The sequence below is a fragment of the Acipenser ruthenus genome, chromosome 33 (assembly GCF_902713425.1).
Source record: "Acipenser ruthenus chromosome 33, fAciRut3.2 maternal haplotype, whole genome shotgun sequence".
Taxonomy (NCBI): Eukaryota; Metazoa; Chordata; class Actinopteri; order Acipenseriformes; family Acipenseridae; genus Acipenser; species Acipenser ruthenus.
The window spans coordinates 6922822-6939617 of record NC_081221.1 but is presented as its reverse complement, the minus strand read 5'-3'; the positions used below and the strand labels follow the sequence as shown (position 1 = coordinate 6939617).

The following is a 16796-nucleotide window of genomic DNA, read 5'->3' as shown; positions in this document are numbered from 1 at the left end:
ATTTACGTGAGTAAATGAGATTTACCCTATCCCTCTCTTTGGCCATTTTTTTCGGCCACAAACCTAATTTACCCAAGTAATTCTCCCAAACGTGCACGCGCATTGCCATTTCACGTGTAAATTGACCCGCATGGAAACCCCAAGAATGAAGATTAACTCCCTAACTGCTGGTTAATTGGACAATCAACTGGTGGGCCGATACACACAGATTTAACCCATAGCGCAGAGGGGGCATGGGTCCCTCGACTTTGATTACGGGGAGGGGGAGGGGACATGACTATACACTTGTGTTCAGTGTATACACATAAGAACATAAGAAAGTTTACAAATGAGAGGAGGCCATTCAGCCCATCTTGCTCGTTTGGTTGTTAGTAGCTTATTGATCCCAGAATCTCATCAAGCAGCTTCTTGTAGGATCCCAGGGTGTCAGCTTCAACAACATTACTGGGGAGTTGGCTCCATACCCTCAAAATTCTCTGTGTAAAAAAGTGCCTCCTATTTTCTGTTCGAATGCCCCTTTATCTAATCTCCATTTGTGACCCCTGGTCCTTGTTTCTATTTTCAGGTCAAAAAAGTCCCCTGGGTCGACATTGTCTATACCTTTTAGGATTTTGAATGCTTGAATCAGATCACCGCATAGTCTTCTTTGTTCAAGACTGAATAGATTCAATTCTTTTAGCCTGTCTGCATACGACATGTCTTTTAAACCCGGGATAATTCTGGTTGCTCTTCTTTGCACTCTTTCTAGAGCAGCAATATCCTTTTTGTAACGGGATCACCAGAACTGAACAAAATATTCTAGGTGAGGTCTTACTAATGCATTGTAAAGTTTTAACATTACTTCCCTTGATTTAAATTCAACACTTCTCACAATATATCCGAGCATCTTGTTGGCCTTGCTTCCCCACATTGTCTAGATGAAGACATTTCTGAGTCAACAAAAACTCCTAGGTCTTTTTCATAGATTCCTTCTTCAATTTCAGTATCTCCCATGTGATATTTATAATATATTGCCTGCGTACAGTATCTTACACTTTTCTCTATTAAATGTCATTTGCCATGTGTCTGCCCAGTTCTGAATGCTGTCTAGACCATTTTGAATGACCTTTGCTGCTGCAACAGTGTTTGCCACTCCTCCTATTTTTGTGTCATCTGCAAATTTAACAAGTTTGCTTACTATACCAGAATCTAAATCATTAATGTAGATTAGGAATAGCAGAGGACCTAATACTGATCCCTGTGGTACACCACTGGTTACGTCGCTCCATTTTGAGGTTCCTCCTCTAATCAGTACTTGTTGTTTTCTACATGTTAACCACTCCCTAATCCATGTGCATGCATTTCCTTGAATCCCTACTGCGTTCAGTTTGAGAATTAATCTTTTATGCGGGACTTTGTCAAAAGCTTTCTGGAAATCTAAATAAACCATGTCGTATGCTTTGCAATTATCCATTTTCAATGTTGCATCCTCAAAAAAGTCAAGTAGGTTAGTTAGACACGATCTCCCTTTCCTAAAACCATGCTGGCTGTCTCCCAGGATATTGTTACATAATAGGTAATTTTCCATTTTAGATCTCATGATAGTTTCCATAAGTTTACATATAATAGAAGTCAGGCTTATTGGTCTGTAGATACCTGGTTCGGTTTTGTCTCCCTTTTTGTGGATCGGTATTACGTTTGCTATTTTCCAGTCTGTTGGTACAACCCCTGTGTCAAGAGACTGTTGCATGATCTTGGTTAGCGGTTTGTAAATAACTTCTTTCATTTCTTTGAGTACTATTGGGAGGATCTCATCCGGCCCAGGGGATTTGTTTATTTTAAGAGCTCCTAGTCCCTTTAACACTTCTGCCTCTGTTATGCTAAAGTTATTTAAAACTGGATAGGAACAGGTCGACATGTGGGGCATGTTGTCCATGTCCTCTTTTTTAAACTATTACAACCACTATTTTTCTACGCTTTGTTATGGTATACCTTTACAACGGTTTAAAATGAAATAAAAAATGGAAAGGCATTCAGAGGACGCCAGAAGGCTGACACGGATTTAAAAAAAAAAAAAAACACACAATAAACCGCACCCTATACGTATATTGGTTTGACCCACAGTCCGCACTGTATTATTATCTAATGCTAGCAGTAGTGTGACTGCAACAGAAGCCTCTGGGCAGTTTGTGGTGATTACAAAAAATGATTAATTAAATATAAGCTAGGTAGTTTTTGGTTTAGTTTGTTTTTATTCTCTATAATTACATTCTACCCATTGAAAAAATGCAAGAGAGAACCAGATTGTTATATATTTATTGAAACAAGGGAAGTTAGCAGGTTAATGCTGCTGCAGGGCCATGGACAGGTTTAAGTTCAACACAATACCTAAATGAAATGTTATTAATGTTATTAAGCAGTGGTAATAAATCTGAAGCAATGGTATTTCAAAATAACAGAAGCTTATTTTTACTTTCGTGAAGTTGGCTACTACTCATTTTAATCAAACCAAGTAGTGTAGGAGTTTGCTTGCGTCATTTAATAATTATAAACTTTTCAACAGACACCCATTAATTTCAGAATAATTGAACAGCGATAAAATAAATAAATGGAATACATTCTTGTGTTGCATTTATTAATTCCAAGATGACTGAACCACTGTCTTATTTGTAAGTCAAATCCATCACCATCAACAACCTATACAAGAACTGTACCTTATCGTAACACAATACATTGTTGTTTTTTCAGACTTCCGATAACATCTAACTCGCAGTTACTTTTATCAGCTGCTACATCCTTTCTTAGTTATAGGCCGGGGTGTTATTGTAGCCGTAAATAATACCTAATATTATATCTGTTTCAAGCAAAAAAATCCTTGAGGGTAGCCATACTCTCAGTTTCGAGAATGGTAAGTCTATATGCACAACAAAGCCTACTATCACATTTATTACTGACAACTAATTCACTTTTCTAACATGTTCGATTCATTAATCTTTGAAATGTAAATCACGTGCACAGAAAAACTACACTAATAAAAAACAGGGACATATAGTGAAATAAATCCCTCATATAAAACTGCAAATTCAAAATTAGATAATCCATTGCAAATCCCAGATTTGTCTCTTAATGCTAAAGAATGTGCTTACTTTACAGTTGCAAGTTTCTTTGCATAAGCTTCTAAACATACAAATGGATGGACAGATGCCTCCATATACCCCGAGATTCAAAAATGATTAATAACTTGTGCTGAAGAATGTCCTCAACAGGTTTCATCACAATTGGATAAGCAGTTCATTAGATATATGTGCAGTAAAACTCTTATGTACATACCTATGGGTGCATTGACTAGATTAACTAGCCCTTTAACCACTGGACCACCTGTGTGGTCCAGTGGTTAAAGGGCTTGTAACCAGAAGGTCCCCGGTTCAAATCCCACCTCAGCCACTTACTCATTGTGTGATCCTGAGCAAGTCACTTAACCTCCTTGTGCTCCGTCTTTTGTAATTGTAAGTGACTCTGCAGCTGATGCATAGTTCACACACCCTAGTCTCTGTAAGTCACCTTGGATAAAGGTGTCTGCTAAATAAACAAATAATAATAATAATAGATCCCCCATTGCCAGGGACAATTAAATAGAAACAAAGTAGTTTCTTCTTTTAGAAAACGTCTTACTTAAAAATATTGTTTCAACAGAACTAAAGCTTAAACTGCTAAACCAGAAAGAAGACCAAAGTATTGACCACATCAAAGTTGCAATGTAAAAATCCAAATGACACACAACACAGTATGGTTCCTACCTTAGACGAGGTGGGCAGAAACGTGCTTTGTTTCTTAAAGCCCCTATGAGCCATTGTGATCATATCAAGCATGGTATATCCAACGAACAAAGATACATCTTATTGGGGAAATATTGCTACACACCATAATAAGTCACATCGATTAAGACACGGAGGAACAGAAACAAAATACATAAAGCTGATGTGCTGCGTTTGAACCAATCAGAGCGCAGACCGACTGATAAACAAGAAAAGAGCACTTGTTGACGAGGGGGTGTCTCATGGCATTTCAACCACTTCCTGGCAGTTTCAGAGAGGAAGTGTTTGCATGGAAACCAACCTTTTGAAGTAAGGCTATTAGAACGTATTGTAAATAATATGAAACAAAAATATATTCTGCCAGTTTCAATAATGTATTGTAACTATCAGTTGATGTTCTAATGAATACATAGAACTACTTATGATGTGTTACTTTAGTGTTTAAATTAATTTACAAAATAAACTTGTCACTATATTGCAGTTTATGATAAATAAGTAGTGGATGAAGTGAAGCATTTATGCCATTCAAATCAATTGTAAAACTAAATATTTCTTTGCAATACTTATTTACAATATTTATTACTCAATGCAACAATTGCAACAAATAGATCAATGTACGCCCTGGGAAAAGTTGACAGTATCTGTCCTAATACTAACAATTTAGTTGAATAACAAAATTAGGACAACTACTTGCAAAGATATAACTTTCATTAGCACTCAATTAGAAGCCATAACTCATGCCAAACCCAAAATGGATAGTTGCAATGTATTATAATAACAATACATTCTTTACATTTGCCTAAAAGATATGTGATTTATACAAGTTGAGGCTACCTGTCTTAGTATCTGTTCCTTTAGTTAACTTGGTACAGCCCTAGATTTGGAGCCAGAAATTCAAAATATGTAATCCTGTATTCAAGGTTGCAGCCATGTACAATACTGTTTTGTGTATAAAAACTGAACAAGTTTATTTGAAAAGACCTAAATTGTGTGATGCAATGTATTTGTTTGGAAATAATTTGTTCTCTCCCCACACTCTGAAGCTGAGATCTTATATAGCAGGAAGTCAGGAGCTAATGAGACAGTTGGTGATCATCTATCTCCTGACTACCTGCATTCCACACGTGAAAGCAGGGAGAGGGAGTTAACCCACTCCCTGCTAAGTCAACACAATATAAAACAGCAGACGGTTTTCATCCGCCTGCATACATTTAAACAATATAATAATAATAATAATAATAATAATAATAATAAATAAGAAGAAGAAGAAGAAGATGAAGAAGAAATAATAATAATAATAATAATAATAAATAAGAAGAAGAAGAAGAAGAAGAAGATGAAGAAGAAATAATAATAATAATAATAATAATAATAATAATAATAATAATAATAATAATAATAATACAAAACATACATAACTAAATAAATATAAAGGGGTGGGCACTTTGCCACAATGCTACAAAATGTTTTCATCTATATGGAGCTCCTACACTGGAACTAGCTTGTGTGAATATGATAACAAATCCGTTGTCATTGGAAGTTCAGTATCACTACTTAGTGAATCATGTTAATGATGCTCATGTGGAGAGCTCTTCCATTGATGACTAGAGTTTCCATTCCCTGGCTTCGTACAGAGTTTTCACACCCTCTGACTGACAGCGTGACCTCCTTCTACGCCTAAGAGGAAGTTCTCCCTTTTCTCTGAACAATGACAAAACCACAAAATGAATATTGCCATTGTCTTCCTCTTCTGAGCTGCCAGAAACTAGGTGTTCCTGTTATTGTGAAATGCAAAGCACAGAAACCCACCTGATCAAAAACTGCTTTTATGCAGCTGTCAACAGAACTTGAGTCTGGGGATACTGACTTGTGATGAAGTTAATACAAAAGCATGTGCTCTTTAAAAGAACAGTTGGTTCAAAAGTTTCCCCAAAACATTTGAAGATCTTCTGAAATATTGCAGCATGCAACAGCCAGAATGATGGTCAACTTAAAGCAGTTTCTCAGTTATGGTAAAATCATGTTATAATTACACAAACGATTGTTGATTGATTCTGAATCCCAGGAGCAGTGGGTGGCTCATGTTATATTTTAGCAGTTTGCAGTAGTCTCCAGGGAATGGGTTTGGAGCCAGCTTTGTACGCTTCATTTACAACTCCCTCAGAATATAAAGTTCACATTTACAGTTATCAAACACAATACTGTAAAGACTGACTTCAAGGTTCTATATAGTGCCACAGACACAGACAGTCGCGTGCACAAACACACACTAACAAGCACTCGCTCCCTCACTGGCACCCTCATGCATTCTTGGCACATAAAAATGTTGGTGTCTGAGCAGCATGATTGTTGCGTGTTGTTGTTTCGCAATACTACTTGAAAAATTTGATCACATCGCAGAAAAACGTATTATAATAACTGTTTCCCACAACATATCGTTCAATACAATATTTGAAAAACACCACGGATTGCCTAATAATATTGAACATGACACGATCGCAGAATGTTCGGATGAGCTGAACAACTTCGATAAGGCCTTCTCAACAGATCCCTCACTAACGCTAGGCGATGTAATCAATAGTTTTCCTAAATTAAAACTCTTAAGTTTACTTGTGTGAGAAAGTAATACTTGAACAGCGAAAACATGGCAGCAGCTGATACGAGGAAGAAATCAGTTGATGCCTTTCAACTACTGATGGCAAAAGGAAGAGAGGTTCCATGAAAAAAGTCAACCAGGTAGGAATTTATTTCCATAACAATTAATTATTATATATGTATTAATGTCCATTTAACTGCTATTAACTGCTTTTGTACATGTCTGGCTACAGAAATAAAGCAGCACTTTCACTCTGTAGTACATTAAATCAGTATATTTTTCATTAAGTCACTCATTTAGTTTACATTTTCACTTTTCAAGAAATTATTCTTGAAATGTTTTTTTTTTGTAATAGCTTATTCCACAAGGCTGAGATTGAAATTTTGGGTCTATTAGCAATAGTCAATATAGAATGTGCTTCTTCATAGTACAGTACAGCAACAGTTAATCAAGTTACAACAAGTGGTCTGGATTTTCCCAAAAGCATAGCACAGACTGATGGATCCTATTTTGTTCAGGTACTGGTGTGTTGAATCATTTCTTAAAAATTGCAAACTCTAAAGTTGAAAGTAACAGGATTCAATATGTCCTTCCTTATACATGTATGAAAATGTGATTCATTTAATTAAAATACATTTAATTTAAGGTTCCATTGAATCAAACATATTATAGTACAAAGTACTTTATATTTATTAAAACAAAAGATTTGAATGTTTGGAAATTGAAAACAAACAAACAAAACTATTCTTTATCAACAAAAGGATGTTTTGGTTTGCTAAAATTAAAAGCCAAACCTGTAAAAATCAAGTAAATCTTACATTGCCTCAGTAATGTTTTATGACAGCCACAAATTATAAAATGCATAATATTTGTGTTATTTCAGGTGTTATGCAATGCCTTGTGGTATATCACAAACCAGCAGACTACCATCAGTGATGCGGCCTTAAGAAATAAGAATGTATTGCCGCCTTTTCCTCCCACATTTAGTCAGTACACTGGCTACAATGACATTAAAAGAAAAGAAACACTGTTAAGTAAAGACTTGGATTCACATGCCCAGGCATTATACAGTTTGCTGATGAAACTGCACATCAACACCTCACCATCTTGGAAAACAGCTACAGACGTGCTCAAATTTGTTGGTACCCTTACAGCTCATTGAAATAATGCTTCATTCCTCCTGAAAAGTGATGAAATTAAAAGCTATATTATCATGTATATTTGCATGCCTTTGGTATGTCATGGAATAAAGCAAAGAAGCTGTGAAAAGAGATGAATTATTGCTTATTCTACAAAGATATTCTAAAATGGCCTGGACACATTTGTTGGTACCCCTTAGAAAAGATAATAAATAATTGGATTATAGTGATATTTCAAACTAATTAGTTTCTTTAATTAGTATCACACATGTCTCCAATCTTGTAATCAGTCATTCAGCCTATTTAAATGGAGAAAAGTAGTCACTGTGCTGTTTGGTATCATTGTGTGCACCACACTGAACATACCAGAGACCAGAGAAAGCAAAGGAGAGAGTTGTCTGAGGAGATCAGAACGGAAATAATAGACAAACATGGTAAAGGTAAAGGCTATAAGACCATCTCCAAGCAGCTTGATGTTCCTGTGACAACAGTTGCAAATATTATTAAGAAGTTTAAGGTCCATGGAACTGTAGCCAACCTCCCTGGGCGCGGCCGCAAGAGGAAAATCGACCCCAGATTGAACAGAAGGATAGTGCGAATGGTAGAAAAAGAACCAAGGATAACTGCCAAAGAGATACAAGCTGAACTCCAAGGTGAAGGTACGTCAGTCTCTGATCGCACCATCCGTTGCTTTTTGAGCGAAAGTGGGCTCCATGGAAGACGACCCAGGAGGACTCCACTTTTGACAGAAAAACATAAAAAAGCCAGACTGGAATTTGCTAAAATGCATATTGACAAGCCACAATCCTTCTGGGAGAATGTCCTTTGGACAGATGAGTCAAAACTGGAGCTTTTTGGCAAGTCACATCAGCTCTATGTTCACAGACGAAAAAATGAAGCTTTCAAAGAAAAGAACACCATACCTACAGTGAAACATGGAGGAGGCTCGGTTATGTTTTGGGGTTGCTTTGCTGTGCTTGGCACAGGGTGCCTTGAATCTGTGCAGGGCACAATGAAATCTCAAGACTATCAAGGCATTCTGGAGTGAAACGTACTGCCCAGTGTCAGAAAGCTCTGTCTCAGTCGCAGGTCATGGGTCCTCCAACAGGATAATGACCCAAAACACACAGCTAAAAGCACCCAAGAATGGATAAGAACAAAACATTGGACTATTCTGAAGTGGCCTTCTATGAGTCCTGATCTGAATCCTATCGAACATCTATGGAAAGAGCTGAAACTTGCAGTCTGGAGAAGGCATCCATCAAACCTGAGCAGCTGAAGCAGTTTGCTCAGGAAGAGTGGGCCAAACTACCTGTTATCAGGTGCAGAAGTCTCATTGAGAGCTACAGAAAAAGTTTGATTGGAGTGATTGCCTCTAAAGGTTGTGCAACAAAATATTAGGTTAGCGGTCCCATCATTTTTGTCCATGCCATTTTCATTTGTTTTCTTATTTACAATATTATGTTGAATAAAAAATCAAAAGCAAAGTCTGATTTCTATTAAATATGGAATAAACAATAGTGGATGCCAATTACTTTTGTCAGTTTCAAGTTATTTAAGAGAAAATTGTGCATTCTTCATTTTTTGTGGAGGGGTACCAACAAATTTGAGCACGTCTGTACAACAGAGATTCAGAATCTTGCCATTTGTCTCTCAGCATATAAGAATCATCTGGGAAAGCAAGCTGAAACAGAATCTTGCTCAAAAGCCAAGGCTACCCTGTCCGCACTACTAATCAGCATGCCAGCACAACTGAACACTGAAAAAGCATACCTTTCCTATTGAAAAGGAAATATTTGCTTCTTGACAAAGATAGCAAAGCTGCTGGTGTCTACAACCCAGTAGTATGATACTCCTTTTGAAAACAATACACAGAGATTCCGCTTTTTTGCAGAGCTTCAGTTATCAGTGCCAATAGACATGATCCGATTTTGTCCACATGGTTCACTTTTAACAACAGTCTGCATCACTCAAGTCCCACTCAATCGTACTGAGCCTGAAATTCTTACACAAGCAGCAAGAATGGTCCAAAAAGTGAAGCCTCAACTCAAAGAGTATCACCCAAGGGCACAAAAAAAATGCATTAAAAAAGAAATTAAGTAGCATAGCCAGCATTCAGCCTGCTGTTGTAGATTTTATATATTTAGACCTGGCCCTTGATTCGGCAACAGCTACTCATCCTGACATGCAGCAGAGACTACGTCTTATTTTCCTTGGTGAGCAGGGTCTCATAGCAGACATGAGGCACATGAACCCAGGACGTCCAAGTGACAGATATGAATACTCTAGAATCTGTAAAGTGTGCAAACATCTGTCTCTTCAAAGAATTGGATCTTGATATGTTGATTGCTGCTCGCTGTGCACCTGGGCAAAGCTACAGAGAACTGTGCAACTGCGAGAGAAATGCTTGATGAAGACACTGAAAGGCTGATGAAGAAATGCAAGAGCATGGCTGATATATGGACTATGGCAGCAAAACACCCACATCTTCAAAAAAAAGTGGAGCGAATCTGTAGAGCCTGTCCAGGCTATGCTGAGAAATAGATTTCTGTGACTTAAACTAAAGCCTGAGCCTTTTTCTGCTATGGATCCAGCGACAGAAGCTGACATTGAAATAATGCAACAACACCTTCGAGAGGTGTTCCCTGAGCTCAATCTATCAAAGATTAAAAAACTACACACAAACAAAATCCAGTTGCACAATGAGTAGAAAGAGAAGCACTGCCGAGAGACACTGTACTCTTTCCAAATTAAACAGTACACAGTCGAAAGCTGTTGCCAGCCCTCAAAGTTGCCAAGAGAAGAACTGACATGGCTACCTGATCCAATGCAAGATAAAAGTGGAGAGCATTACAAGGCCTATGATGTTGTAAAGAATGAGGAAACTTCAGAAATGAATCAGCCATCCCTAAAGTCGAAGAAGCCTCCATGGTCCAGTTCTGCTGGTACAAATCGAGCTGCACAGCCATGCAGCACTTCACGGGTTGAGGGAAAAGCTTCTACAAGCACCAGTACCCAGACAGATACAGGTAATGCAATCAAAATACTCTGTTTCATGAACACGTAACTGTAAAATGTAAATGCTAGTTGATAGGTAGTTTAGTTGGACAATTGTTAAATCTTTATACAGATCACTTGGCAATTCAGTAAATAAAGAAACAAAAATTGACATGATTCAAATATACTTGACTGAAAATGCATGCTTTGTATCAATGTTTGTGAAGAACATAATTTCTCAATTAAAACGAAATAATTTTTAAATTATTCATAATCAGTTGCTGTACAAGTAGGTTTTTATTAATTTTGATTTTTTTCCCCCTTCAAAACAGATGACTACGTGCACCATTGTCCAGCAAGATAATACCCCAACCACAAGCTCCAGAGTCCAGCAACATAGTTTCCCAACTATAAGCAAGCACACAGACACTGAAATGACTGTCCACGAGCAATATTCACAGCTTGATGTACAACCTACTATGGCTTTTACAGCACAGAATGCAAGAGCCCTTGCATATTCAAAAGATTAAGCTCAGTGAGAGACATGAAGTGCTATTGGCTGTGGCTTTAAATGAATATGAATACACATGTGGTTAATTTCTATTTCCACCTTCTACATCTGTTTCAGTCAGAAGAGGTATTGCATGCAGACCAAACCTTCAGTGTGTTATGCCAATAGAAATTCCTTACTATGTTGCTGAACTTGGCAGGGAGGACTTATGTACATATTGTGGCATAGAAAACTCACAGATCGATTCTGAGTTGCGCAAGGCATAAACAGCTGTGCTTCCAACATGTTCAGATTGCAGGCAGGAGGGGAAAATTCCCATAGTCCAAAGACCATTTGGAAAGAATAAGACAAATGAAGTAAGTTTGGTACTGTGCTGTAGGTTTCCCACATCCTTAAGTTCACCCTAGTTGTCCAGCCAGAAAGGGGACAGAACTCTGGTGTATTAACTCATCGACCCGGAAGGGAAACGATGTGGCAGTCGAGGATTACAGGGATGGCTGCACTCATTTACCAAGGGGTGACGGCATAAAAAGGGACAGAGAGACGCAATCTGTTCCTTCACTTTGGTTTACGAATAGAACCCGGAAGGACCTGTGAGAGAACCTGTTTGTTTGTTTTTGTCACTACTTATTATTATTATTAGTAGACGGCTAAACATGTTCCGGAGCTGTTGCCAAGGGCCAGCACAAAACCCGGAACAACACTGCACTATTGTCATGATAAACTTGTATCACCCACGATGAGCACTACTGCACGCACCCAGGACTAGTGACCGTGTTAGTACATTGTGGAGACGGATATGCTGTTTATTATTTGGGACTGCAACCCCGTTATTATTAGTTGCTGTTCAAACATAAGTGCTGATTAACACTGCCAAACCAAAATAAGGAAATAGGGAGAAGCCCTGCGCCTGCTACTCTACAGTAGTTCAAGCATGTGTAGGGCATATTTAGATTCAGTTAAACCTACATAGACAACAACAATACTACAATATAAGATTATAGTTTCAATATCTTGAAAAATATATTGAAAACATCAAACATACAGTACTGTGCAAAAGTTTTAGGCAGGTGTGAAAAAATGCTGTAAAGTAAGAATGCTTTCAAAAATAGACATGTTAATAGATTATATTTATCAATTAACTAAATGCAAAGTGAGTGAACAGAAGAAAAATCTAAATCAAATCCATATTTGGTGTGACCACCCTTTGCCTTCAAAACAGCATCAATTCTTCTAGGTACACTTGCACAAAGTCAGGGATTTTGTAGGCATATAGTCAGGTGTATGATTAAACAATTATACCAAACAGGTGCTAATGATCATCAATTCAATATGTAGGTTGAAACACAGTCATTAACTGAAACAGAAACAGCTGTGTAGGAGGAATAAAACTGGGTGAGGAACAGCCAAACTCAGCTAACAAGGTGAGGCTGCTGAAGACAGTTTACTGTCAAAAGTCATACACCATGGCAAGACTGAGCACAGCAACAAGACACAAGGTAGTTATACTGCATCAGCAAGGTCTCTCCCAGGCAGAAATTTCAAGGCAGACAGGGGTTTCCAGATGTGCTGTCCAAGCTCTTTTGAAGAAGCACAAAGAAACGGGCAACGTTGAGGACCGTAGACGCAGTGGTCGGCCAAGGAAATTTACTGCAGCAGATGAAAGACACATCATGCTTTTTCCCTTTGCAATCGGAAGATGTCCAGCAGTGCCATCAGCTCGGAATTGGCAGAAAACAGTGGGACCCTGGTACACCCATCTACTGTCCGGAGAAGTCTGGTCAGAAGTGGCCTTCATGGAAGACTTGCGGCCAAAAAGCCATACCTCCGACGTAGAAACAAGGCCAAGCGACTCAACTATGCACGAAAACACAGGAACTGGGGTGCAGAAAAATGGCAGCAGGTGCTCTGGACTGATGAGTCAAAATTTGAAATATGTGGCTGTAGCAGAAAGCAGTTTGTTCGCCAAAGGGCTGGAGAGCGGTACACGAATGAGTGTCTGCAGGCAACAGTGAAGCATGGTGGAGGTTCCTTGCAAGTTTGGGGCTGCATTTCTGCAAATGGAGTTGGGGATTTGGTCAGAATTAATGGTCTCCTCAATGCTGAGAAGTACAGGCAGATACTTATCCATCATGCAGTACCATCAGGGAGGCATCTGATTGGCCCCAAATTTATTCTGCAGCATGACAACGACCCCAAACATACAGCGAAAGTCATTAAGAACTATCTTCAGCGTAAAGAAGAACAAGGAGTACTGGAAGTGATTGTATGGCCCCCACAGAGCCCTGATCTCAACATCATCGAGTCTGTCTGGGATTACATGAAGAGAGAGAAGCAACTGAGGCTGCCTAAATCCACAGAAGAACTGTGGTTAGTTCTCCAAGATGTTTGGGCCAACCTACCTGCCGAGTTCCTTCAAAAACTGTGTGCAAGTGTACCTAGAAGAATTGATGCTGTTTTGAAGGCAAAGGGTGGTCACACCAAATATTGATTTGATGTAGATTTTTCTTCTGTTCACTCACTTCGTGGGACCGACCAAATCCATTGGATTATTGCAAGCCCGCCGTGTACCCCCCAATACCATTGCTGGTAGAGGGGCTGTGTTAAAATAAACACAGATTATTTTCTGGGAGATGTACCGTTTGGACAATCACTTTGTTGCACCACACCACTTGCACCTGACGACAAGGCGTTTATCAGTGGTGTGCTATGATAAAATGGACTGGGGTAGCAGAGTCATCGCACCCCCCCTGCCCTTTTTTTAAGTGGCAGCTACCTGTAAGCCACAGATACCTTTCATAATTTGAATTCTGAAAGTGCCGAGTATTTACCTGTACCATATACGTACAGGTATTTATATGTTACCATATAAATACCTGTACGCATTGACACAGCATCTACCATTATATGGTAACACAGCGCCTGTGTCAATGAGTACAGGTGTTTATGTACTGATACAGCACCTGTGTCAATTAGTACAGGTGTTTATATGGTAACACAGTACCTGTGTCAATGAGTACAGGCGTTTATATGGTAACACAGCACCTGTGTCAATGAGTAGTGGCGTTTATGTACTGATACAGCACCTGTGTCAATGAGTACAGGTGTTTATGTGGTAACACAGCACCTGTGTCAATGAGTACAGGCGTTTATGTACTGATACAGCACCTGTGTCAATGAGTACAGGTGTTTATGTACTGATACAGCACCTGTGTCAATGAGTACAGGTGTTTATGTGGTAACACAGCACCTGTGTCAATGAGTACAGGCGTTTATGTACTGATACAGCACCTGTGTCAATGAGTACAGGTGTTTATGTACTGACACAGCGTCTGTGTCAATGTAACTTCGTCCGAAGTCACTCATAAAACAAAAAATATTCAGCATAGATGCAGAATGACTTATCAGACATCAATAGAAGTCAACTGTCAAACCACTTTCATTAAAACTAAAATATATACTCACAGAGGCCTAAGTGACAGCTCTCAATTAAAATAAAACAAATTTAAGACTAGTTTCAACAGGTGTGCAAAACACGGAATAAACCAGGGTTACAAATAAAGATCTCACTCGAGCAACCGTAGCCTACAATAAATATGTATTTTAATTGAGTACAAATTACTACTTCGTGAGTGACTGCGCAACACAGCAGAACAAAATAAATAATCAAACAGCATACTGCAAAATGGAGATTTTACTTAAAAGTTTTTTAAATTCAGCTGTTGGTCCTTCTCTGACAGTGGCACGTGGAGTTCAACACACAGCAACTATTTGGATTCTGAATATAGCCTTGTTACTCCATAATTACAGTTTTATGTAACAAGTTAACATGTAATGCAACTCATCTGTGGAAATGGCATATTACACATTTTTTTCAGTACATTTACAGTATTTAATGAGTTTAAACGTTTGTCGGTGACATGAAAAATAAGATTTTAGGGCAATTAATTTAAATACTGTACTGCACCATATACTATGTCTCAAGACCTTAAGTCAAAACAAACGTTTAAATGCATCTCACAACACAGTAAAATAATTTCAAACCACTGTATTTTGCATTTTGGCGTTATAATACATGTAAGGGTATTTAATTTTGTTTATAAGTAAGGAGAGTCATTTGTGCCAAAACTATTCAATCAATTTGTCGATCAATTCATACATGAATTTGTCGATTCATCAATTCAGAAATCCATTTGGCAATTCATCCATCAATTCCTGCAGCAATTCATAAATTAATTTGTCAATTCATCCATACAAAAGTCTTGACGAGCTTCTGGGTGAATTGATTGTTCCATGATTGACCTGGGAATTAATTAATTGAAAGGTGACTTGCCAGCTGTCAATCTTGCACTGTGTTAAAAAGGCATAACTGTTTCTAGCCAATTGGAGCAAGTACTAAAATTGCAACCAATGAGAATCCAGTCTCAAGCAAAACTGCTTCAGCCAATAACCTTGCATCTTACTAGAAAAGGTGTTTTGATCACTTCAGCCACTAGCAAAAATAAATAAATAAATAAATAAACAAATGAAAATGGTTAACTTTGGCTTAGCGAAGCACTGAATCACAGATTTAAAAAAAAAATACTCCGTCTCGTGATAACATCTATGGAAATATCTTATTGGATTTCCATATTCTTATTAGGTTTCCAGGCCCATTAAGCTGTGAAGCCTATTGTTACTGCTGGGATTATTAGGCTTCCTAGCCAAATGTTTTTGTTAGGATTATTATTATTATTATTATTATTATTATTATTATTATTAATGTATGTATGTATGTATTTATTTATTTATTTTGCTCAAAAACTCACGAAAATTGGCAGGTTGGTAGATGCCCATGGGACAATGTACCAGAAACAAAAACAAATGTCGTAGGTCACATGGTTTGGTAGCCATATTGGATTTTGCAGAGATTGTTAAAACGTCTACGTATCGAAAACAATTTATTGCAGATTCTGAAACTTGCTATACATGTTTAGGGATAGTCCAGCATTCACTGTTGTTCATAAGAAGCTGATTGGTTTTGTGGTATAACGTCATAAAAATAAAATAGAAATGTAAAATCATCAGAAAAAAATAAAAATAAAATTCTTCTCGGAAAGCGCTTATTCGGTTGAAATGAAAATTGATATACATGATCTAAGTATGGTTGGCTTTTACGCTTGTTCAATGCAAGTTGCTATGGTAAAAAACATGACGGCCACATTGGATGACATCATCAACATTTGACCTCTCTAAGGTCAAATGTAAAATTTAATAATAACTCCTTAGAGAGTGCAGATAGCGTTATGGTTACTATTGAACACATGTAGGAACCCATATATGGTGTATAAAAAATGTCATTACTCATGAACTCTGACCTCTCCTAAAGGTCAAATGTAAAATTGAATAATAACTCCTTAGAGAATGCAGATAGGGTCATAGTTACTGAAGAACACATATAGGAACCCATACTGTATATGCTCTATAAAAAAATGTCATTGCATGTGACCTCTGACCTCTCCTGAAAGTCAAATGAAAAGCTACCTTATAACTACTTAGAAAGTTTAGATAACACCATTGCACAAAAACCTGTGGAACTTTGCTGTATAGTAGTACCCTATGGGAAGTAATGCACAATTGAATGAAGATGATTGGTCACATGGATCAGAAAAAAAGAGGTTTGCCACAATATATTTTTTTTCTTGTTCTATATTAAGGTGGCATCTCTACGTGTAAAGCATTATAGGCAGCTGTGAAAATCTCTATGAGAAAGACCTATC

General features: G+C 37.9%; 1 protein-coding gene across 2 annotated transcripts in view; it reads right to left on the bottom strand.

Annotated features, from left to right (window-relative positions):
- LOC117433471 (rho GTPase-activating protein 12-like) overlaps positions 1 to 16796 on the bottom strand; it is a 109202-nt gene that overhangs the window by 85366 nt on the left and 7040 nt on the right. The window contains exon 1 of one of the 2 annotated variants that reach the window (XM_034055762.3): positions 3777 to 3941. The exons of the other annotated variant lie outside the window; for it this stretch is intronic. Within the exon in view, the coding sequence (XP_033911653.3) occupies positions 3777 to 3848 (72 nt within the window). The 5' untranslated portion in view covers positions 3849 to 3941. Of the gene's footprint in view, positions 1 to 3776; positions 3942 to 16796 lie in introns of those variants that run through there. 2 annotated transcript variants of the gene reach the window in all.